Genomic DNA, 25,495 nt, shown 5'->3' with positions numbered 1-25,495 from the left:
ACAGAGCATGGAGTGAGCTCGAGTATGTCCTATAAAACATGGAGTTCTATGTTGACATACAAGTCTTCGAAGAAGGAGGAACTGCTGAAATAGTTCATCAGCAGTTGTTCCTAAGACAGCAGTCTTTATAGTGGAAACAACCATAAGTAAATATTTGCTATCTGTATATAGATTAAAGGAGGAATATGGCAAATGCTGAAAAGCCATGATAATGGCATATAATTCTAGTCTCTGAGCTGATTTTAAGTTGACTGTTTCAGTATAAAGTTGTCCATTGATTTGCAAAAGCAATTTGCCATTTAGTGGAAGTTTTCCAGAGCCATTGTTGTTGATCCTTTGAAAAATGGAACAATAATAATTTTGAGGCTCAAAACCTATAAGCTGTAAGGGTCGCCTATGCCCCTTGATAATCCAGGAGGCGACAAAATCAAAATATGGAAGTGTATTCCATGGGCTATTAGATGGTTCAATGTGCCCAAGCTGTAGCTGCTCTTGTACCAATTGAGCAGCTGCCCTAAGTTTCTCCTGAGAAAGGGGCCATTGGTCTACCCATACAGGATTATCTGATTTCCAAGTAATTTGTTCTGCACAATGCATTATTGGGGTAGCAGGAGCTACCAAGGCCCCTATGCTAAATTTTGATATCCTAATCCACACCTTCTGGTATTGAGTGCCATTTCTATGGGGGTGAAAATTCCTCGCTGTTCTTTCCCTAGTTCCTTAGTGGGCAAAAATCCCAGATCAAGCATCTGAGTACTGACTAAACCATTAGGACTGACAAGCAACGCTCCCATATTTTTCAAAACATCTCTACCTCACTAATTAACTGGCCATCCAGGGAGCACATAAGGCTTAAAAAAACCCAGAATGACCTTCTTAATCTTCCCAATGTAAAATACTAGAACTTTGTTGAGGGGATTTACTCTGCCCTATACCTTGTAACTCTGTGGCTGCTGCATGAGTGGGCCAGGAAGGAGGCCAATGTAGCTTAGCAATAACAGATACATCAGCTCCAGTATTTAAAAGTCCTTTAAATTTATGCCCATGTATTTTTAATTCCATTTCAGGGCGTTCCTGACCTATTTTTTAAAATCCTATTGGCAAAATCAGTGGAGCCAAATCACCAATTTTCTTGGGGCCCCTTTTGCAGGATGTGGCCTGAGAAGCAGACTTAGCATCCTTATACTAGTCTTCTAATTGCCTGAATTAGCCATGAGACAAATTCTTTTTTTAAAATTAATTTTAATGGGGTGATATTGATAAATCAGGGTACATATGTTCAGAGAAAACATCTCTAGATTATTTTGACATTTGATTATGCTGTATTCCCATCACCCATGTAGGCTTTTTTGTGATATTGAATTTTGCCATAATTTTTTCAGTCCTATCTATAGTTATTGACCTAATTCAGCTCTCTGGTTTTATTTTTTTCTGAGTCATTATCTTTGTTTTTCTTGAAAAGTGACTATTGACTATTTCATTTTATATATATATATATATATATATTTTTTTTTTTTTTGTATTTTTCTGAAGCGGAAACGGGGAGAGACAGTCAGACAGACTCCCACATGCGCCCGACCGGGATCCACCCGGCACGCCCACCAGGGGCGACGCTCTGCCCACCAGGGGGCGATGCTCTGCCCCTCCGGGGCGTCACTCTGCCGCGACCAGAGCCACTCCAGCGCCTGGGGCAGAGGCCAAGGAGCCATCCCCAGCACCTGGGCCATCTTTGCTCCAATGGAGCCTTGGCTGCGGGAGGGGAAGAGAGAGACAGAGAGGAAGGAGGGGGGATGGGGGTGGAGAAGCAAATGGGCGCTTCTCCTATGTGCCCTGGTCGGGAATCGAACCCGGGTCCCCCGCACACCAGGCCGACTACTGCTGAGCCAACCGGCCAGGGCCCCATTATATATATTTTTATATATATGCATTTCAGTGAGGAGAGGAGGGGTAGTCAGACTCCCACATCCATCCTGACTGGGATCCACCAGCAAGCCCACTAGGGGACAATGCTCTGCCCATCTGGGGCACTGCTCCATTACTCAGCAACCGAGCTCTTCTTAGTGCCTGAGGCAGAGGCCATGGAGCCATCAGCAACCGAGCTCTTCTTAGTGCCTAAGGCAGAGTCCATGGAGCCATCTTCAGCACCCTGGGCCAACTTGCTCCAATCCAGCCATGGTTGCAGGAGGGGAAAAAGAGAGAGAGAGAGAGAGAGAGAGAGAGAGAGAGAGAAGGAAAAGCGAGGGGGAGAGGGGTGGAGAAGCAGATAGGTGCTTCTCCTGTGTGTGCTGACCAGGAATCAAATGCAGAACGTCCACTCTGGGCCAACGCTTCACCACTGAACCAACCAGGCACACCCTCATTGAAACATTAATAGTGGCAGTATTTTTATAACTTTAAAAGTACTTTAATAACTTTAAAAAGCCTCCCTTTTAAAATACCAATGTTATTAATGGCCATATTTTTCTTTTTACACTTCCAAAATGCCAATTTTTTTGATATTATCAAAAACCAGGCCCTGGCCGGTTGGCTCAGTGGTAGAGTGTCGGCCTGGCATGTGGGGGACCCGGGTTCGATTCCTGGCCAGGGCACATAGGAGAAGCGCCCATTTGCTTCTCCACCCCTACCCCCTCCTTCCTCTCTGTCTCTCTCTTCCCCTCCCACAGCCAAGGCTCCATTGGAGCAAAGATGGCCCAGGCGCTGGGGATGGCTCCTTGGCCTCTGCCCCAGGCGGTACAGTGGCTCTGGTCGCGGCAGAGCGACGCCCCGGAGGGGCAGAGCATCGCCCCCTGGTGGGCAGAGCATCGCCCCTGGTGGGCGTGCCGGGTGGATCCCGGTCGGGCGCATGCGGGAGTCTGTCTGACTGTCTCTCTCGTTTCCAGCTTCAGAAAAAACAAAACAAAACAAAACAAAAAAAACCCAGCTTATTAATATGACAATACCTTACCAATTTATTATTTTAACAATTTTCTTTTTAAAACTGGTTTTCTAATTCTTTTGTTATCTTCAATAATATCTCCTAATTACAATTAGTATATTTGTTCTTCATTTCTAACTACTTCATATAAATATTTGGCTTATATTCATTTTTTTTAAAGATTTTTATTCATTTTAGAGAGAGAAAGGAGGGGAGCAGCAGGAATCATCAACTCATAGTTGCTTCCTTCATGTGCCTTGACCCAGCAAGGCCAGGGTTTCAAACCAGGGACTTCAGCATTCTAGGTCAACGCTTTATCCACTACACCAGCACAGGTCAGGGCTTTTCTTTCTTACTTAATACATTTTCTTCTATTGCATGGTCTATGCCTTACAATTTAATATATAGTTTTTTCATTGTCATTACATTCTAGTGTATACAGACAGTCCCTAAAATGTTTCAATTCAGGATTTTCCAACTTTATGATGAAGTGAAAGTCATAGGCATTCAGTAGAAACTGCATTTCTGAGCTAGCAATAAGCAGTACCAAACTTTCTCAAGAGGCTGGGCAGTGGCAGAAAGCCACAGTTCCCAGTTGTTAGATTCAGGGAGTACTGATATTCTGGGGCTGCCAAGAGTGTAACTATTGAAGGAACAGGGAGTGCTGATATGGCCCCTGTGAGGCTGAGAACAAAGAAGGTCAGAGACCCTTATCAGAAGTTTATGTTTGAAATTCGCCACTAAGCTAAAACCGGCCCCTGTTGCTATGCTGGCCCCTGTTGCTATGCTGCGTGCGACCTCTCTAGCCAATAGCTAAACTGCCACATCTGCTTCTGTAGGATATATAAGGACCTGACTGTAAGCGCCAGGTGCGGCTTCCGTTTGCAGCTCCTCGTGAGCACGGTGTCTCCGGACATCTTGGGAGTTCGCCCGGGCGCAGGTTAAACTGGCCAATAAAGTAACATCTTAACTCCTGAAAGTCTCCGACGTTTGTTCTCGTTCCCAGCCAATGCAACACCAGTCAGTGAGGCAATCATGAGGGTAAACAACTGATACTCTACCCTGTAGAGTCTAAACCAGGTGTCCCCAAACTTTTTACACAGAGGGCCAGTTCACTGTCCCTCAGACCGTTGGAGGGCCAGACTATAAAAAAACTATGAAAAAATCCCTATGCACACTGCACATATCTTATTTTAAAGTAAAAAAACAAAACGGGAACAAATACAATATTTAAAATGAAGAACAAGTAAATTTAAATCAACAAACTGACCAGTATTTCAATGGGAACTATGGGCCTGCTTTTGGCTAATGAGATGGTCAATGTGCTCCTCTCACTGACCACCAATGAAAGAGGTGCCCCTTCCGGAAGTGTGGCGGGGGCCTGATAAATGGCCTCAGGGGGCCACATGTGGCCCACGGGCCGTAGTTTGGGGACCCCTGATCTAAACAGTACCTTGTTGTCAGGTTCTTTGGATTTTTTGTTCTGAGCACACTTAAGGTAGTGTAGGCTAAGCTACGATGTTTGGTAGGTTAGGTGTATAAATGGGTTTATCTGGGTGTAACCCCACCATGACTTGGGAATCATCTTTAATTGCAATTTTACTTTCCGTTTAAACTCAAAGGTGATCTATCTATAAAGGTACTTTAACATGTAAATATTCTACTTTTGTTTTTTCGGGGGGCTATACTTTAGTTATTAATTTTCAGATATACTTGATCATGTATCTTTCCTTATCCAAATTTAGCTCATCTTTTTAGGTCTAACATATTATATATACACTCTCCTTGGAGAAGCCTTTTCTCTACTCTGCCTGTTCACTCCATTCTCGAAACCTTTAATATATTTCACTTTATATATACACCCCAGTGTTTATACATCTTTTGCTTTTCCTTGCTAAACCCTCACCCTCAGGTTATTTTGTTCCTTTGAAATTTGCAGCTCAGTACGCTTTGAGTTTTCCCAGCAAGATTCCATTTAATGAACAAGTATTTGAACACCTATGTACCAGTGTAATGCCCGTGGCTGAGGCCAGGCAGGGTCAGGGTGACATTGGATTCCGGCAGACGGTAGAGAAACTGAGGAGCTGGAAAGCATTGGGCCATTGCCATTTAAGAGTCTCACAAGAGGGACAAGCACACAGGCAGGGGAAACCACCTGTCAGGCAAACAAACAACAAAATGGCCCCTCACAGCAGCAGGCAGGCAATGGGTGCATGCGGGATTCCCCCCAGCTCCCATCAGGCTATGCACATGTGCCTGTCAAATGCTCACGCATTCATCAAGCACAGAACTTGCAGCTGGTAACCCCGCAAGCAAGCCTAACACAGCTGCCCCACAACCAGGCATTGCATTACACACTAAGAAGAACAGTCCTGGCCTTGAAGAAATTCAGTCTACTAGAGATGAACAAGTAAATATATTCAGTATCAAGTGAGCTTCAAGAAACTTGATTTGGTACTGGAGATAACATCATATATATAAGCAGCTTGCAACACTGGAAAATAAAGGATAAAGCGAACAAATCCCTTCAAAGTAGAAAGGGGGAGCTAAGGGCGGGTTAAGTATAGCTTCACCATAAAGAGGCTAATGATCCAACCTAGTAGTTATCCAAGTCGTATACTGTATATAATCCACAGACCTGCCTCAGAACCACTAGGGCAGTCTGTAAGGTGAAAAGAAATGCAGATTGACACCTACTGGCATCAAAATGGGGGAAAGAGACGTTTAAATCTGCGTTTTAAACAAACTCCCCATGTTCTTAGGCCTTCCAAGTTTTTAGAATGCAGAGGAACTAAATTTCGCAGCCCTCCTCCCTGAACTACTCTTTCCAATTCGGGGAGCTGGCCGTAGCGTGCCCCTGCTCCTCCCTCGGAGCAGTCGGGCTGACCTCCGGACAACCGTCCCCAAGGGGCAGGTCTCCTCACACAAAGCCAGGCGCCAAGACCCGCCGAATCGCCACGCAAGAACTCAAATCCTCGCTCCGCAAAGGATTCGGGGAAAACGCAATGGGCCAATCTAAAACGGGGGAAGGCAGAAATGTTTCTTTGATTGATGCGTAATATACCCAATAAGAGACTACGGCTAGAGACGCTTCCGCCAAAATGGGCAGGACATTAGCAATTTCAACCAATCCAGCTCACACGTGTCCATCCTGGGAGGGCCTAAAGACCTTGGAGATTTTTGGTGTCTGTTGAACGGCTTGTGGAAGTTGTGCTCCTTTCGGTGGGGGGTTAAAGTCGTTCGTAAGAAGAACGTCTCTGTCCGAAGAGAAAATGAGTTTAGCTTTGAGGTCGGTAATGAGGAGGCTGCAGTGCTCTCCACAGCCCGGCAGCGGGCCCCAGGGCGGGTGTGAAGGTAGGCAGTTTGGGGCCGAGGTGAGGAAGGGGATGCAGTTTGGGATGAGGAAAAGGACCCTCCGGCGCCCTTCTTGGGCCCGGGCCTCGCGCCCTGGGGGGCTCGGTAGGGCCGCAGGGGGTGAGTGGTGCATTTCTGCTGAGGTAGTCCGTAGTAAACCGCCAAGAAAGGTGGTTCGTGTTACTTGCAAGAGAGCTTGAAATATCGCGAGGTTTTCCTTGCGGTGTTTCTGGGAGAATCGGGCGTGGAGCCATCCCCTCCAGTTCTTCCCTAGTTTGCAACCTCACCTGCACTGCTCATGATCTAGTTGCTGTAAATTTTGGAAATAACACAAAACTCTCCCCTGCACTTCTCCCGGGGCCCTACTTTACGGTATATCTGGATACCCAAATCACCTAAATTTCTCAATTTCTTATTTGAGTTTCTTTACCTCGCATTCAGTTCGACCTCGAAACCGCCCCCCCCCCCCCCCACACCCCGCCGGTCACATCAAGATGTTTTATTGTAAAAATAAGGATGTAGTTACACCACTTTTAAAAAGGTGCTGTGTTCTGCTAAGGGATAATCGTGCTACCCTTGAGTTGGATCAGATGGCGGTCGGTTTTAGATTTGGCCATTCTGAATCGTGGGAAGAGAATGACTGGAATGTCCAGGCTTGTGTGAATGTCTCTTACGAGAGATCTCAGCTTTATTATACTTCTGGTCATTTACGAGCCATCGCTTTCCGTTTTTAAAAAAAGATTTTTTTTTTTTTTATGTAGAGAGCAAGTCAACTTCAAGCGCAAATATATAACGTATTCTAATAAAATCAACTGGGTTTTACATTTTAAAGTTTCATAGAATTTTGTTGCTAAATTTATACCAGTGTTGCAGCCCCATTTGAAACTTTTAACACTTGGATCATCTCTTAAGGAAGACATTTGTAAGTTTTAAAAGAAATTTCCTTTTAAAACGTTTTTTTCCAGTTCATGAGAAATAAAATTCAAATTTACATGTTAAAGTGAGATTCATAAGACCATTGACTGTTCATATTATTATTATATAAAATTAGCACAAATATTAGGTACTTTTTTGGTGTTTTAGTAGTGATATGTTTGGATTCAGTATTTTGGTTGATTTGTTAATATCAATGGAAGAAATTGTAAAGTGCCACACTTTTGAAAAAGTAATCGCATAATATTTCTACAGTGCCAAAGTTCTTGGTAATTCAATTGATAAATTATGTTTTTTGATGATAATTTTAGTAACTTAGTTATTTATAAAACACTATCAAAAGCAACCAAATACTATATTTAGTGATGGTCAATTTTGAATGTTACTTTTTAAAAAACATTTTATATTGTAGAATTATGTGATTAACAAGTACGGATACTTTGTTCTTTGTTGGAGTTTCTGACATAATGGTTTTTATTCACATTCTTCTTTTTCAGTAGTATTTGTGGGTATAAATACAAAGCTAGGAGGAAGGGAATTTAGCCCCTCCCCCCCCCCCCCCCCCATTTATAAATAACCTGTAACACTTCTCAGTTTTGGGAAAGAAATTTATAGCAGCTTCAACTATGCAATGAGTAGAGTTTGGACTCACGTTAGGAAGATTTGTCAAAATACGTCCTTTTAAGAAATTTAGAAAATTATTCACTGGCTAAGGTTTATGTTGCATTTTTGAAATCTTAATCTTTTAGAGGCATAGGAGAATAGGATTTAATAGACTAAATAGACTTTTTTTTTATTTCATAGAAATGACCTTGTAGACAAAACAAAGAGGAAAAAAAGAAGAGAACTCTCTGAAGAACAGAAACAAGAAATTAAAGATGCTTTTGAGCTATTTGACACAGACAAAGATGAAGCAATAGATTATCATGAGTTAAAGGTAATAGTATACTTTAAAACAGTATATTTTTTCTGTTAAAATGATTTGCATTTTTGACACTTGTGTAAAAAAACATTTCTAAATAAGTATTTTAACTAAACTGGTTTTTGAAATATGAAACCATTTTTTAAACAATCACAGTTAAGTGCTATAATAAAATTGAGCATACTCCTCTAACATCATCTTTTTAGAAACTTCTTTTCACATGGAAAAATCAATAGTATTTAAAATGGAAGGGCTTATTTTTCATTTACATAATTAAAAAATTTCAAACTACAGTATTTAAATAGTTCTTACTATATTCTTTGGCAACTCATTTTTTTTTCAATTGAGGGAATGTTACTTGATTTTTAATTTGAAAATGTTCATAAACACAGTCTCAACCTACTTTCTCTGGTGCAAACAACATAATTTATGTGTGATGTTGACACATTTCTAATGGAGGAAGCGTCAACTGTAAGGCCTGGGATTATGTATAAAGATACAAGGGGAAATTAGTGTTTAGGGTAGAAGGTATGTGACACTAAGCATCATGAAAAAGGTAGCTTTTTTGTAGTTCTTTGGCTCTCTTTTTCCACTCTTTTTGTTTTGCTAACCCAGCTTTTATCAGTTTTTTCTTTATGATGTCTCTTTCATTTGGTGCCATTGTTGTTATCTTGGTTTGGGATCTTACTTCTTATTTCATACCTGGAGCTTCCTAAACGGTTTCTAGTTCACCCTGTGCATTCATCTTTCTAAAATCCTTTCCCCATATTGTTCATTGCTTATAAACCTTTAGTGGCTCCTCATTGTACACTGCATAAAGTTCACATTCCTTTGATTTCTTTTGAGCTTTCTCCACACTTTTACTGCCACCAAATTTTCTCATTTTCTAACTGCTTGTTTCTACCTGAGCTCTTTCCATTCAGATAAGGTAAGCTGCTCTGTTTACTGTTCTCAAACTTACTCTTTATATTAGTGTCTTAATAAATTATGTCATCCTTTTCTAAATACCTTTCTGTTCCACTTTATCCATACAGCAAGGAATGACTTGAATGTCTCCAAGTAAGAGTTCTTTAATCAGTAACATGTCTCTTCTTCCATTATACTGTAGTAACAAGATCTTTCTTTAAACTCAGGGTCATGTACTGTCTGCTAACTAATCGTGTAGGATATGATGACAATTTTTATTTTAATGTTTTTTTAAAAATCTTATAGACCATTACTTTTTAATATTTATGCTATGCTCTTTTTTCCATTTTGGTTGTTAATCTTTCGAGAACAAATAACTTGTTATATCTGCACTAAGTCAGTGCATTGTATAGTATTTTTCATAAACACTCGTTATGTCATATAAAAAGGGGATATAAATTTAACAAACTGCTATATAATTTCATTAGTGAAATAAAACTATCTGCTATTTTAGAGACATAAAACATGCAAAGGAATTGTGTTTATTAATGTCGTCATCTCTTAAGTTGTAGAAATTTATTTAAGAAATTAAATCACTTTTTTTTAAAAGAATGCTTTATAATTTGCTTTTCCTTTTTAATCCAAAAGGTGGCAATGAGAGCCTTGGGGTTTGATGTCAAAAAAGCCGATGTACTGAAGATTCTTAAAGATTATGACAGAGAAGCCACAGGGAAAATCACCTTTGAAGATTTTAATGAAGTTGGTGTGTATTTTAATAATCTGTGTAATTAGCAGTTCTTAGGAAATTACCTGGTTAATATCAGTATTTTTAAAAATTCTCTGGGATATAGAATTTTGTTAGTGAACACTGCTTATATATGTGGATCTTATGGGGTTTGGGGGATACTCTTTATATTGATTTTCAAAGAAAAAGATTTATAGCTTTGCTGTGGGTTTGTCATTTTTGTCTTTTGTTCTGAAGAGTCAAATGAAGGAACTGTGGTATAGTATTTTACGGAAAAATGTCTTTCCAAGTAATGTGTGTTTATGAAAAAATTAAAAGGGTGACCAGAAATCATTTTCTCACAGTAAAACAAAATTTAGTATCTTTTATATTTAGAAATATTTTCCAAGATTATTTGGTATATGATTTTTGTTTGTGATGTAGAAGGAGAAATCTGTAGCAGTTGACATCTTTGGCTGTAGATAAATGCATGTCTCCAGGTTGACAAAGCTTAACGAGGGGCTGCATATTCTTGATCTTGGTAAATAAAGTCATCTGTTTAAAGTTACCAGTGAGAAGAGAGTTGTAGTAGGGAGGCAGTTGGCAGGCTAGAAACAAAAACATTTTAGAACAACCGACTGAAGATAATGTGTCATGGGCTTAATATGGTTAAACTTTTGTATAGTTGTTTTTAGTGAGTTATTTATAGCATATATATATATATATATATAAATTCTCTGTTCTCTATATATTTTACTATGTATTCATGTGTATGTGTGTGTATAAAATATTTTATATATATATATAAAATATATATCAGGCTATTTTTGGGGAATAGAGGATTCTGGAAGACAACGTCTTTGCTATTATATCTTCTACTGCCTTGAGTTTTATACATAGAGTGTATACACATTCAGGTCTATTTTTATTGATTTCTCACATCTATGTTACCACTTTGTATGGGTCATAAGCATATCATGTTATTTTTAGATATTTTTAAAATTTAGGAACAAATTCAGTTGTGCTCACACACAACCCTTTATTTTAAATATTCAGCAAGAAGCAATATGAAAATCAAAGAGATGGCAATTAGTACATACAAAAAAATAGATTCATATCATTTTATAATTTTTTTTAATCTGAAAATTCAAACCAAAAGTGAAGAAGAGGAAGTTAAAGGATCAATCTGAAAGAAGTGCATCACAGAAGATCCCCAACTTAGAGAGGCATCTGTGCCTTTGTTTATTCTAATTTGTAGAATTATGTACTTGAAAAGAGGAAGAGAGTCATCACTGTTCTCCCAAGTTTGTGACCTTAGACTGAGATTGCTTATTGACAGAGACCCTGTGTTAGGACGCAGTGGAGACAGCCCCTTAGGAAAGAGCGGTACCTCAGGCACATTTGGCGCAGTGTAGTGGTTCAGCACGGACCCACTGCAGCCAGACTGCCGGGCTTCAGATCTCGGTTTTCCTGTAACTCGCTGTGTTACTTGGTCGTTTTACTTCGTGCCTTATTGTAAATTGGGGATAGTTGTATTACATCATAGGGTTTGTATGAGGAATAAATAAGTTAATAATAAGTAGAGTCCTTAGGAAAGGGCCTAACATATAGTAAGTGCTATTAAGTATTTTTTGTTATTATTACTTTAAAAATAGTTTTTGCTTTATTTGTTTTAATGTTTGGAAATAATCATATTGCATTACTGAAACATAAAAAGTATTCTCTATATATTTATATTTTTCTGATTACCTTATTTTAATAGTTGTAGACCATTTTAAGTAATGTATCATTATTGTAAATTTTACTAATAGGCACATTGTTTCATCTTAAGTGAATATAATTTTTAAATTGTGATTTTATTAGCATTTGAAGCCAGAGTCCTATGCCATCTCCACCTTTTCCTGACCTTCTATCTTTTCTGTTACTAGTAGGGCAGAAATCCTGGATTCCTTCTAGAATAAAAGGCTGTGGCTGAACTTCAGCTCTGACTTTCAACCTTTTGACAGGTTTAGCATATACTTTAGCTGACGTAAAGCTACCTACTGAGAATACCAGCTGTCAAAGAAAAATTTATCATTGTTTGGAAATCAGGAAAGATCTATATATTCTTATTGATTATTTTTGAGGAATAACTGATGACAGATGAATATATATATGTTTTATATTTTTGGGAAAGTAACTCCAAATCAGAACATTTAAATCTTAGTTTTATGTACCACTTATTAACAGTCTAAGAATACTGTTCTGCAAAATTTCTGAAGTCCGACACTTAACTGGATTCTTCTTAATGCTCAGAAAAACTTGAAATATATGTGATATACATTTAGAATCTAGACAGCCTGAGGCTAACGAGTAACAGGTGTTTTAGGAACTGCTGCTTTAAAGTACGACAAAGATAAGTCACATATTTGTATTCCATCTATTTTCTGGCACATACTAATTATTTCATTAACTATATAGAATAAGACATTGTTTGTTTTGCTTATTTAACAAATATTGGCTGAATTTTTTGGCTTTAGATATTGTGCTGGGGTGAGGGAGGCTATTAAAAGTTATCAAGAGGTTCTTTTTTTAAGGAGCTTACAATTAAATGTAGGTGACCACAAGGTATGGTGCTATATGGTAAATTATAATTTTGTCTAGGGCAGGAGTTGCCAAAATGTAGCCTTTAGGCCAAATTCAGCTGCTGTCTGTGCTCTGCCACATCTGTTGTTTTAATGCTTTTGTGCCAGCATGGCAGAGGGAGTAGTGTAGACAGACATTTTTCTCTACCCTAACCCTTTCCCATAAAAAGCCTAAAATATTTACCATTTGACCTTTGACAGGAAAGATTTGTCAATTTCTAATGAGAGCAATTGAAGACTTTGCAGAGGAGATTTCTAATTTAGGCTGTTTGGAATGTGAGTAGGGTATCATCCCAAGGAGAAGATTGTGGATGGAGTAGAGGAAGGCATTCAGGCAGAGAAAACAAAGAGTGGTACTAGAAATATAGCATGTTTGGGAAACTTGAAGTATTCTCTGCTCTAGAGGATAGGGAAATGACTAAAAAGTTTAAGATTGGGTCAGATAGGTAAAGTCTTGCATGACATGGAGTTTGGACTCAGCAGAGCATCACTGTCAATGTTTAAGGAAGAGTAGATGATTTATTTTAGAAAGGTAATTCTGTTGAGAGTATTTAAGATAGATTGGAGGAGAGACTGCAGGCAAAAAATAATAGATATTTTATGCTGAAGGTGGTGGTGAGAATAAAAAGGGATACATTTAAGAGTAAAAAAGATAGCATCTGCAGAACTCTAGGATCTGATCACTGAAAAGGTCTATGCTATTGAAAACATACAGCTTTTCAAATATGGGAAACTATCTGTTAATGATTCTCATCTTTTTGGGGGTCATATATTGACAGCTATCTTTTTGATTGTGGGAAGAGCTCAGACTCCAAATGTTGTGTTTGTAGTAATGGGTATATTTGCATAGAATTTCCAAAGGCAGTGAGATAGATATATAGTTGAAGCTGTATTTCTAGTACTATCTCTAATGATTTTTTATAAACTTTTAATATGTTTTAAAATTTGCTGTATTCTTAAGTGATTTTTATAAAGTGTAAAGTCTGTTTTGAAAAAGTATATTTTTGTTAGTATGAGTTACACAGATAGAAATTTGTTAAATAGATTAAAACTACCTTAACTGCCTGCATGTCAGTTGACTTATTTTCATTGAAAGGAAATATATTTCTTTTTTCTTTTTTAATTTCTTTTTTTTTGGTATTTTCCCGAAGTTAGAAGCAGGGAGGCAGACAGACTCCTACATGCACCCCACTGGGATCCACCTGGCATGCCCACTAGGGGGCAATGCTCTGATGCTCTGCCCATCTGGGACGTTGCTCCATTGCAGTGGGGGGGGGGGGCGGCATTCTAGAGCCTGAAGCGGAGGCCATGGAGCTGTCTGTTCTCAGTGCCCAGGGCCAGCTTTGCTCCAATGGTGCCTTGGCTGCAGGAGGAGAAGAGAGAGACAGAGAGGAAGGAGAGGGGGAGGGGTGGAGAAGCAGATGGGCACTTCAGTGTGCCCTGACCGGATATCAAACCCAGGACTTCCACACGCCACTGAGCCAACCGGCTGGGGCGAAAGTATATTTCTTATAATTAAATTTTACTTTGTAGAATAGGAATAGATAGAACATGAAGACATGGAGGAGAGTGACCATAAAGTTAATGTTTCATTTCTCCAGAATGATGGATGTTTATAGTTCCCAAGAAAAGTTTCATTCTAAGGCAAAGTATTGATAAAAGATGATATACACACATAAGTCTGCTAGTAACTAACACAAAGTATTAGTGGGATAAGAATTTATATTATCTTGGAGCCCCATCTGTTCCACAGATCACCCTGTTGCTTCTTTAAGTACATTAATACTTTTAGCAAGCTGCTTTTTTGGTTCACCTGTCATGTAAATTATTTAATTGGTGAAGAAAATTTCTTAACACTTTTTTTTTCCTTGTCCTGCTTTTTATTGGGACTAAATTCAAAATAAGTTGAGTATGAGCCATAGAGTTAAGTGTGGTATTTTATTTTGGTGTTATGGCTGTTTATATGCCAGCTCGTTTTTGACTGAATATTTATGAGCTTTGATGATTTGCATACTTATAATAATATACTTTAATTAGTTACTTGGAAAATTTTTTGGATAAAATTAATGGATAAAAAAACTATCGAGTATATGTGTAGATGATTTAACATTATCTGGAATAGATGCTATTCTAAGGCTTATTCAAATAAGATGAAACAGCAGCAAAACAATAATAAAATATCGGGGACTTGAATGTATTTTTCCTTTGGGATGCATTAAACTTTTCATCTATAAGCATTTGCAAGTTTTTAATGATTTTGTAAACCTCATTAGGATTGAGTTATTTTTCGTGGCACAGTGAAAGTCATAAATACTTTTGTTAGTGATAGACTTCAGATATTTTTCCTTCAATATTTTTGTATTTTTACCTATATATCACAGTTTTATACTTCAATTTTTGTTGTGTGGCTATTGATTTAGATAGGTAATATTGAAAATATTGAGTTTACTATATTATTATCTATTACATTTAGTGTGTTAAAATACATTGATACTTTCAGCTCTTGAAGTCTGATATTGCTCACTTAATTTTAGTTACTAGTCTGAGAAGTTATCTTGCTGAACAAAATGCATGAGATTTCTTTTCCAGACTTTATTTTTCCTCCCTGGCTGTCTTACTGCAATCAGATTTAATTCTTTTAATAACTACTTCTCATATTTTGGAAAAATCAAGAAATTCTTCTAATCATGAAGGTGTCAGTGGGATTTTCATCTGTTGTCTGAGATTGTGTCTATATCAATGATGGCAGTACATTTTATTAATTTGTCCAGGTTTTTGTTTGTTTATTTTTAAGTTAGATTAAATTTGAGGAACAATTAGTATTACTATTAAGTTTAGCCAGCAGCCATCTTTTTTTTTTTTTGTATTTTTCTGAAGCTGGAAACGGGGAGAGAGACAGTCAGACAGACTCCCGCATGGGATCCACCCAGCACGCGACGCTCTGCCCACCAGGGGGCGATGCTCTGCCCCTCCGGGGCGTCGCTCTTTTGCGACCAGAGCCACTCTAGCGCCTGGGGCAGAGGCCAAGGAGCCATCCCCAGCGCCCAGGCCATCTTTGCTCCAATGTAGCCTTGGCTGCGGGAGGGGAAGAGAGAGACAGAGGAAGGAGGGGGGGGGTGGAGAAGCAAATGGGCGCTTCTCCTATGTGCCCTGGCTGGGAATTGAACCTGGGTCCCCCGCACGCCAAGCCGACGCTCTACTGCTGAGCAAACCGGCCAGGGCAGCAGCCATCTTTTATCTAGTTAAATTGTTTTGTTGATATAACATCTGTCCAAGTAGGTTATGAACTTCTAGACTAATGTGCTTGGTATCAGTGGAACCTAGAACAGTTCTTGATAATAGCAGACCTTAGAGAAATATGGTATAAATATAGTTCTTTTTATTTTGCCTCTGTGCATTATAAATAGTTTTGCTTACTCTTAGAATAGGGTGAATTATTGATATTATAAAGGTTAAATTTTAAAATATGGATTTGATTTTTCTGATTTTAGGTGTATTCCTTTGGCTTTTTGGGCTCTTCTTTGGCATTTTATACTGTTCACAGAAATTAGGGGATATTTTAACTGAATATGAAGCGATAAAGTATCCCCTAATTTTTGTTAGCAGTGTATTTTCAAGCTAAATGTTGTTAGATTCACAGCTTTACTTCTCATCTATTACTTAGTTGATTTCACAGATGAATGCCTTTGTGATTATAAAGGGTTTTTTTTTTATCTTCTGTTTGTTTTTTTTAACTCTAGTGACAGACTGGATATTGGAAAGAGATCCACATGAAGAAATACTGAAGGCTTTTAAACTATTTGATGATGATGATTCAGGTAAAATAAGCTTGAGGAATTTGCGACGTGTTGCCAGAGAATTGGGTGAAAACATGAGTGATGAAGAGCTTCGGGCTATGATAGAAGAATTTGATAAAGATGGTGATGGAGAAAGTAAGTTTGAGTAAAACGTATTCCAAGTATTGATATATACATTTAGTAAGCTTTTCTAAAACCAAATGATTTTCAAGACCCTTTACAAACTGTTGCTAGTGTAATTGTTGTCCATCCTGTAATGGACTCTTTGCATAATAAATATTTTACATATTAGGTTTGGAGTGAAGCAGACCTTTGAAATCAAGTGACAAAAAAAATTTTTTTAATTCATTTTAGAGAGACCGGGGAAGAGAGAAAGAGAGGGAGGAGGGTGGGGAGAGGAGCAGGATGCATCAACCCAGGCAAGCTCAGGGTTTTGAACCAACGACCTCAGCATTCCAGGTCAACGCTTTATCCACCGCGCCACCACAGGCCAGGCCTGAGTATACAAATTGTAATATAAGGTTCCATACTTCAAGAAGGTATTTTCTTGGTGGATAAAATGTCACCAAAATTTCAGCCACTTAATAAAATTTCAGCCTTTAATGCCTTCTTCCTCAGCCCACATGCCCTTCTAACTTTACTGTGTACTGTTGGTTCTGTTCTTCAAATGTGTTGAATCTGTTTTATATCTTTGTTTGTTGCTGGTATCCTTGTTTAGACCCTAATTTCTTTGTAGGAATTGTAATCATAGCCTCATTATTTTCTTGGATGCCTGCTGGGTAGAGTGTTGTATGTGCTGACTGGTGCTAGACAATGAATGTGGCAGATGCGGTCCTTGCTGTCCCTGACTGTGTTCTATTGTAATCTCCTAATTGCCCTTCATGCCTATAAGCTTCTACTGGCTTCCTAGTTCCGTCTATTGATAACATTGTTTTCCTAAAGCAGGGGTCCTCAAACTGTTTACACAGGGGGCCAGTTCACTGTCCCTCAGACCGTTGGAGGGCTATACTATAAAAAAAAACTATGAACAAATCCCTATGCACACTGCACATATCTTATTTTAAAGTAAAAAAACAAAATGGGAACAAGTACAATATTTAAAATAAAGAAAAAGTATATTTAAATCAACAAACTGACCAGTATTTCAATAGGAACTATGGGCCTGCTTTTGGCTAATGAGATGGTCAATGTGCTCCTCTCACTGACCACCAATGAAAGGGGTGCCCCTTCCAGAAGTGCAGAGGGGACCGGATAAATGGCCTCAGGGGGCCGCAGTTTGGGGACCCCTGTCCTAAAGTATAAGTTTGATGAGATCATTTCCTTGTTCAAATACTTAGAATGATTCTTTAGTGCCTTCAGAGTAAAGTTCAAAGTCTTCTGTGATCTATCTTACCTTAAGTATCTAGTTTTATTTCTCATTGTAGTCTTTCACTTTTCTGCTTTAACCCTCACCTCCCAATACATACAGTCTTTGACAAAATACAGTCTTATCTTGAGAATATTTTTTTATGTTGTGCCTTTTATCATACCATTTCTCAATCCTAGATATTCTAATTGCTAACTTTTTCTGCTAAAATGTTAGTCATTCTCTCACGTACATTTTAAACTATAATTTTCTCAAAATCCTCTCTCTTTGGTCTCTGTATGAATTACGAGACTCTTCATTGAGGGCCCATAGCATTTAGAGGAACAAACTATTTTGACATTGTTGGTCAAATAAGTTTATAAATATATATGTTTGCTCACTTATAGTTTGCATTGGGTGTGGGGGACAGGCTGTAAGCCGGCAGGGTCGTTATAGCCTAAGGCTTAGTTTTAAGACTAAGTTTTTCCCCACACCCTTGACTGTTGCAGGATAGGGGGTGGTGCACTCTCATGAGGAATCCTATTATGCCTCAGATAAATGACTTTGTATCAGAGACTTCCTTGTTTGTATATTGGATTAAATGTTTGGATTTCTACACTATAAAGTGGGGCAGACTGGGAGCTTGCTCTCTCTTGGTTCCTGAGATTAGCATTATTAGAGAGAGAGCAGAGAAAGGCCACGTGGAAGAAAGGAGAGGCAGCTAAGATGGTGGAGTGCTGAAGGAGAAGCCAGTTTGTGCAGTTTGTTCAGAGAGGAGATGGGGAACAGAGGTGAATAAGGCTGGTGAGCTGGAAACCTTTGATTCTAGGAAACTCGGATAAGTCAGTAGCTTTGTGAGCACTGAATGAGAGGGTTTTGGAGCTCAGTGTGTGTTTTTACTTGCCTGCCGGGTGCAAGCTAGGATTTAAGGTAATGCCCCTTCAGTTATTGGCTCCATTGTTTCATTACCATCTGTCTAAATCTAATGCAAACCTGCATGGGCCAGGCAGCTGTGAAGGTGGCCATGGCTACTGGCTTTACAGACATTTTATAAACTACCTTTTGTTGGTTATATACATGTGTATATCTCCAGTTAACGTAAGCCTCTTAAGAGCAGTTTGGAAACTTAAATTGTGAAAGGTCTGAGGTTTTTGAATCGTACAGATCTGCATTCGACTTGTATCTCTACCATTACTGTGTAATTTTGTTCAGGTTTTCAATGTTTTCTGAGTTTCAGTTTTCCCATTTATACAATTGAGAATGGTAATACCTTATAGGATCATTGGAGTATTAAATGAAGATAGTTGATGGAGCCTAGCATAAAGTGTAAGCTTGTTTTCCTTTCTTTTTTGTCTTTAGTTATCTATGTATTCCCCTGCATTTTCTTGAACATTATGAGTGGTCTAATATTTGCTGACTTAAATTCCTGAGCTGGAGTGTGTATAACAGACTATATGTTGATTTATTACCCACTATACATATGTACATGAATATATACATATCTATTACTTTAGCAATATTGGCATGCTTTAAGAAGGAGGTAAAATAGTAGCAGCTATCAGTTCTAGTTTGTATATTGTCCTTTTGAATTGTACATTATTGTGCTTTCTCATGTTTATGTGAATATTTAAGCATTCTAAAATGTTTCCATTTTTCATTACTAGCTTTTTGAAGGGTATTGATATAGTTATATTTTGAAATAAAGATGATTACAACTGGAGGAAATTTGAATTTTTTTTTAAGCTTTCATTCTAGTATTTGGACTTAGAATCCACTGCCTTAATATTAAAAAAAAAATTTGTGTCTTCTCTGCTTGTCACTACCCTAAATTTAAAGGAATTATGTTCTGTATAGGTACTTTTTTCAGTGACATAGAGACTCTTGGTATGTCTACTTTATAAATCTTTAATGTGTCAAAAGATCAGTTATAAATTTATTTTTATTGTGCTAGGCACATTGCAATTAGATTTCATTTATTAGCTTCATTTGACATTAGAAGAAAGTATCAATTAGGAAGCTGCCTCTTACATTGAATTTTGATGTGAAACTGCTTAGAAAATGTGTCTATTTCTTTCTCCCTTGTTATATTGCTCTGTCTGCTGCTTTTGAATCTCATAGTTCACATCTGTACTTCACTGCTTGAGGATTTATTTTTAGTGCATCCTTAAAACATTTCTTCAGTCCTTTCTGCTTGCATTATTCCACTTTGTCACTGTACAACTGTTGCTTGGGTATCCTGCTGTCATTTATTCAAATGACTTAACAGGCATATAACTTATTTTTTTCTTTTTTCCAAGTGTTTTATTACAAATAAAATACAGCCTTTGCATAGTCTTTTATTATTAAGATTAGTTTTGTTTCTGGGGAAAAGGTGATCTTATAGTAAAATTTCGAACTCTATAATGACAAAGAGCATGCTTTATATCAATACTATAACACTATATTGCTTCTTGTACTGTAAAGTTAGATATTAATTAGGTGTCTATGTTTTTGGAGTTTTACAGATTACATAGTATTATAGGAAGCAAAGGATTAGTAAGATATTCAATTGACATTTCAGATGCTAAGATTTGTATTTTTCCCTCCAAAGCCAGGTGGTATCTAAGGTACTTAAACTATTTAATTTCTTTATTTTAATGACATGTAATATGATTTACCCTATGAAATAATTTGTTTATGAAAATTTTGTTTAAAAGGCAGGGAAGGAGAAAATAAAATATATTTTCTCATTTAGTAAATATTTTATCAAATGCCTGTGTGTTTTTGTTTTTTTTTTGTATTTTTCTGAAGTTGGAAATGGGGAGGCAGTCAGACAGACTCCCACATGCGCCTGACCAGGATCCACCCAGCATGCCCACCAGGGGACGATGCTCTGCCCATCTGGGGCGTTGTTCTGTTGCCACCAGAGCCATTTTAGCACCTGAGGCAGAGGCCATGGAGCCATCCTCAGCGCCTGGGCCAACCTTGCTCCAATGGAGCTTCGACTGCGGGAGAGGAAGAGAGAGACAGAGAGGAAGGAGAGGGGGAGGGGTGGAGAAGCAGATGGGCGCTTCTCCTGTGTGCCCTGGCTGGGAATCGAACCTGGGACTCCTGCACGCTAGGCTGATGCTCTGCCACTGAGCCAGCTGGCCAGGGCCTTCAGATGCCTGTTTTAAGGTAAGTATTATGCCAGATTTATTAAATATAGAGAAGGTTATAAAACCAAATATACAAAGACATCACAGATTCTCTTAATTGTCTGAATGGTTTACTGGGAGTAAAGGGGGTAGTTTAATTTTTTTAGCCACTTCTCTTCAGTTTTCCACTTTTGTTTATAAGTATTCTGTTTTTAGGTATGAAATTATGCAATCATTTAATATACTTTTGAAATGCCACAATATTTTAAGGTGTTTATACATAAATAATATAAAAATTAAGTATTTGTGGTTTTAGAATAATAATAAGTTTAATTTGAAATTTGACTTGAAATTTTACATTTGAGAGAAAAGTTCTAGATCTTTAACAAAACAAGACTTTTAAAATATCTTTTTTTTTTTTTTTTTTGTATTTTTCTGAAGCTGGAAACGGGGAGGCAGTCAGACAGACTCCTGCATGCGCCGGACCGGGATCCACCCAGCATGCCCACCAGAGGGCGATGCTCTGCCCATGTGGGGCGTCGCTCTGCCACAATCAGCCATTCTAGTGCCTGAGGCAGAGGCCACAGAGCCATCCTCAGCGCCCGGGCAAACTTTGCTTCAATGGAGCTTTGGCTGCGGGAGGGGAAGAGAGAGACAGAGACGAAGGAGAGGGGGAGGGGTGGAGAAGCAGATGGGCGCCTCTCCTGTGTGCCCTGGCCAGGAATTGAACCCGAGACTCCCGCATGCCATGCTGACACTCTACCACTGAGCCAACTGGCCAGGGCCTTTTAAAATATCCTAATCATAGCTCTGTTATGCTGTTAAAATGATTTATAATCAAATCATTCTAAGGCTGCTTTTATTATGTTGCTTCTCCACTCCACCCTCCCTTCTCTCTCTTTTTGTCTCTCTCTCTCCCTTCTACTCCCACAGCCATGGCTTGAATGGTTTGAGAAAGTTGGCCCCAGGTCCTGGGCGCTGAGAATGGCTCTATGGCCTGCCTCAGGTGCTGAAATAGCTTGGTTGCCAAGCAGCAGAGCAGTGGCCCAGATGGGCAGAACTTTGCCTGGTAGGGGCCTTGCCTAGTGGATCCTGGTCAGGGCACATGCGAGTGTCTGTCTCTGCCACCCCGCCTCTCAGTTAATTAAAAAAAAATTGAAATGTGTTCATTTAGCTGAAAAGGGTAATTATCACTACTATAATTTATGAGATTATTGAAAGTATTTTGAGTATTATAGGTTTTGTATTCTGTTCTATGTCTGTTATAGTGTCTTGTAAATGTTTAATATTGAATGCATGGATTCATGGTTCCCATTCAGCTTTTGGAGAATTTATTCTTATAACTTATTTTCATGCTATTTTATGCCTTCACCTATGTTTCTGATGCTAATCTCCTACCTTAGCTTTCTTTCCATTCCTCAAAGCAAATCCTATGTTTTTTTTTTTATTTTTGAGCCCAAGTCAAGTTTTATTTTCACCTAAATTTTTCTCATCGGTAAAATTTTCCTATTATGATGGGTTTTTTCAACACTTATAATTTTATTTTAATAATTATGCTTTGTACTATACAGTAAGTAGTAGTTCTCTGAGGTATAAAATGTGACTAACATGATTATTGAAATTGGTTTTCTATGTGGTTTCTGAAACCAGTATACTTTTTATTCCTGATACATATAATTCACCTTAACCTTTTTAATTGGTTAATTTTTTTATAACTTGTTATTATGAATCCTCTTATACATAGATGAAAAATGTTACCTAGCACAGTGAACACCTTTATGCCTTTTACCTAGATTGACTAAACAATATTTTGTATTCATTCTATACTGTGTATATTTTTCTGAATCATTTAAAGTATACATTGTGAACTTGATCCCCCTAATATTTTAATATATATTTAATAATAAGAATATTATCTTTCTTATTATATTGTTGTTACTTCTAAGAAAATTAACAATTCTGTATCACCTAATATTTTCCTCACTTCATTTTCAAGATACTCTGGAATAGGAACCCTGGTGTTATTTTGATATCATACATAATCTTAGTGTGGTTTTGTCATTCATTCACTAGACACTTAAAGATGTTTCAGTCCATAGTGTGTTTCTGTCTACGGTATTTAAGACTTAGAAAGAACCAAAAAGATTATCTCTGTAGTTCATTATTTTCAGATGAAGAAACTGAGATGCAGAACTGTTCTGTGTCAGAGCTCTGATTGGAACCCAGGTCCCTTTTTTGTCATTGTAGTATTCTTGTTACCATTGTCAAAATGATCATTCCTAAATTGTGCCTTGTTAAGGTATGTGTTAAGGAATGTGTTAATAGACACATTCTTTCCTGAATATGTCTATTAATAATTAACCTGTATGTGTATAAATTGATTTTTAAAATTTACATTTAATAAGAACACATTAATATTAGCTCTTATCATCTATTATTTGTAGGTTGCTTTTTAAATCATGGTTTTTAAACTGGAAATTCTTACTGAATTTTATTTATAATTTTGGTGAACTAATGATCAGTCTTTTTTCAGAGGTCATTTCCTGCATTTACGTCTATATTTTATAGTATTACCTTTGTAATTAAGATTAAATCTGTATCTTTTAAAATTATAATTTCTCTGGATACTTTTGATGTATGGTGACCTGATTTCAATTATTTTTTCTTTAAAATAGTCTTTTAAGTATATAAATGAAGAAAAAACAGTTTGAGCCTGACCAGGTGGTGGCTCAGTGGATAGAGCATCAGACTGGGATGTGGAGGACCCAGATTCGAAACTCTGAGGTCTCCGCCTTGAACGTGGGCTCGTCTGGCTTGAGCACAGGCTCATCAGCTTGAGTGTGGGGTTGCTGGCTTCAGCACGGGATCATAGACAAGACCCCATGGTTGCTGGCTTAAGCCCAAAGGTCACTGACTTGAAGCCCAAGGTCACTGAAGGCTTGAGCTCAAGGTCGCTGGCTTGAGCAAGAGGTCACTCACTCTGCTGTAGTCCCCCCTACCCCCGTCAGGGCACATATGAGAAAACAATCAATGAACAACTAAGGTGCCACAACGAAGAATTGATGCTTCTCATCTTTCTCCCTTCCTGTCTGTCTGTCCCTCTCTTTCTCTGTCACAAAAAAGAGCTATTTGACATTTTTTCTAATGCTTATATATTTTTATCCTTTAGAATTCTAATTTACATGCATGATATATTTCACTTATTTTTGAAAGGTTTGTTAAATGAACTGGTAGAATAAAGATTATAGCCTTTAACCTTCTAAGAAATTAAAAATTTCAAGCTTTAAAAACTATCTTGCAAGTATATACAAATATTATGATTATGGTGAGCCTTTTTTGTAACATATAGTATTATGTCTTTTCCTAGTTAATACTATAGAAAACCAATTTTATTGTCTATCACATTTTATATGTTTTTGCATCATGAAATTCTATTTAATAAACATGTTCAACTTCTTAGCAAAGAAGTAAAAGCGAAAGCTATGTCTTGGTTTAAGAATTAGTATAATATAAAATTTAAGGATACTTACTGTAAAATAGTAGTATTCTTCTCTGAAAAAATTTGTATTTCTGACTTACATTTTCTTTCTTACCACAGTAAATCAAGAGGAGTTCATTGCTATTATGACGGGTGACATTTAAAGAATTACAAGGAAAAGCATTGAGAATGTTGCAGTTATCATCTTATATTCTATTTTTGTGCTTGGAGGCATGAAAAAAAACCCCCAACATAGTTCTTTTTTCCAAATGGACCAAGCAAAATAAGTGTCTTATGTATTCATATTTTACCACTGTTAAGTTTCCTTGTATGAGAAGTATTGTTAGCACTCTAATAGTTCATAGCTTTGTAATGATATAGCTTTTATGTATATAAAATTTAAAAAATTGAATCATGTGGTACACATTATTTGAAGGTTCTTTATTCAGCATTAGTCACTTGTTTTGGTTCACATGTTTTTCAGACTTTCATTAATAAAATCTTTATTTTATTAGTATTGTAAAGTTTTGTAAATTTTGTTTTATTTTGGTTCCCAATATGTATTAACCCTCAGTGGTATCTCTCTTAAATCTTTTTTCTTTATACTACTGGTTTCAGAAACAGAATCGAAATACAAATAGCAATGGAAAGCACACTTTTCCACTACAAGTTTGACATTTTATGTTTTCATACAAGATGATGACTCAGTGTAAGCAGAATTACTTTTTTAAGAGTCATGTCTGTCAGTTTGGAGGAAAAAAAAGTATTGTGCATATAGATCCATTTATCCTCACATATTATGTTCTATAACACTTTTGGTGTGTAAACATAAGTTGTGACAGTTAAATATGGATATTTTCTTTAATTAATTGAATACAGTTTGAATCATTTAACTTCTTGACAAAGTGATTTAAATTTTGAATTTTTTAAAATTTTAATATTTATTTTGTTGACATAGTTTCAAGTGTCCCACTCAGTATATCTACCTCAACCCCCTGCATAATGCCCCCATACCCATGCAGTCTCTTTCCATTCCTGTTACATCCCCTTTGCTCTCCCCTGCTTAACCCGCTGTACTTCATGTCCCCTTCTGTGAATTATTACCTTGTTTTCTGTATCTGTGAGTTATGTATATATAATTTTGCTGATCCCTTCATCTTCTTTGATCCCATTTTCTTGTCCCCCTTCCCTCTGACAGCTGTCCATCTCTTCCCTGTGACCCTGACCCTGTTTCTGTTTTGTTCTTCAGTTTATTGTGTTCATTAGATTCCACATATATATGAGAACATATGATATTTTTCTTTCTCTGCCTGGCTTATTTCACTTAACATAATAATCTCCAGATCCATCCATGCTGTCACAAAAGGTAAGAGGTCCTTCTT

At 37.6% G+C, this 25,495-nt stretch overlaps 1 protein-coding gene across 1 annotated transcript; it reads left to right on the top strand.

Moving 5' to 3' along the window:
• Window positions 1–6,068: 6,068 nt before the first annotated feature.
• On the top strand, window positions 6,069–24,637 carry CETN3 (centrin 3). Its single transcript, XM_066383771.1, has 5 exons — window positions 6,069–6,203; window positions 8,006–8,138; window positions 9,678–9,792; window positions 16,118–16,309; window positions 24,234–24,637. Exons 1-5 carry the CDS (start codon window positions 6,187–6,189, stop codon window positions 24,275–24,277), a joined length of 501 nt encoding a protein of 166 aa, XP_066239868.1. The 5' UTR covers window positions 6,069–6,186; the 3' UTR covers window positions 24,278–24,637.
• The last annotated feature ends 858 nt before the right edge of the window (window positions 24,638–25,495 follow it).

This window comes from Saccopteryx leptura, chromosome 4 (genome assembly GCF_036850995.1).
Source record: "Saccopteryx leptura isolate mSacLep1 chromosome 4, mSacLep1_pri_phased_curated, whole genome shotgun sequence".
NCBI lineage: Eukaryota > Metazoa > Chordata > Mammalia > Chiroptera > Emballonuridae > Saccopteryx > Saccopteryx leptura.
The sequence above is the reverse complement of the archived record's forward strand: the minus strand, read 5'-3'. Positions and strand labels throughout refer to the sequence as shown.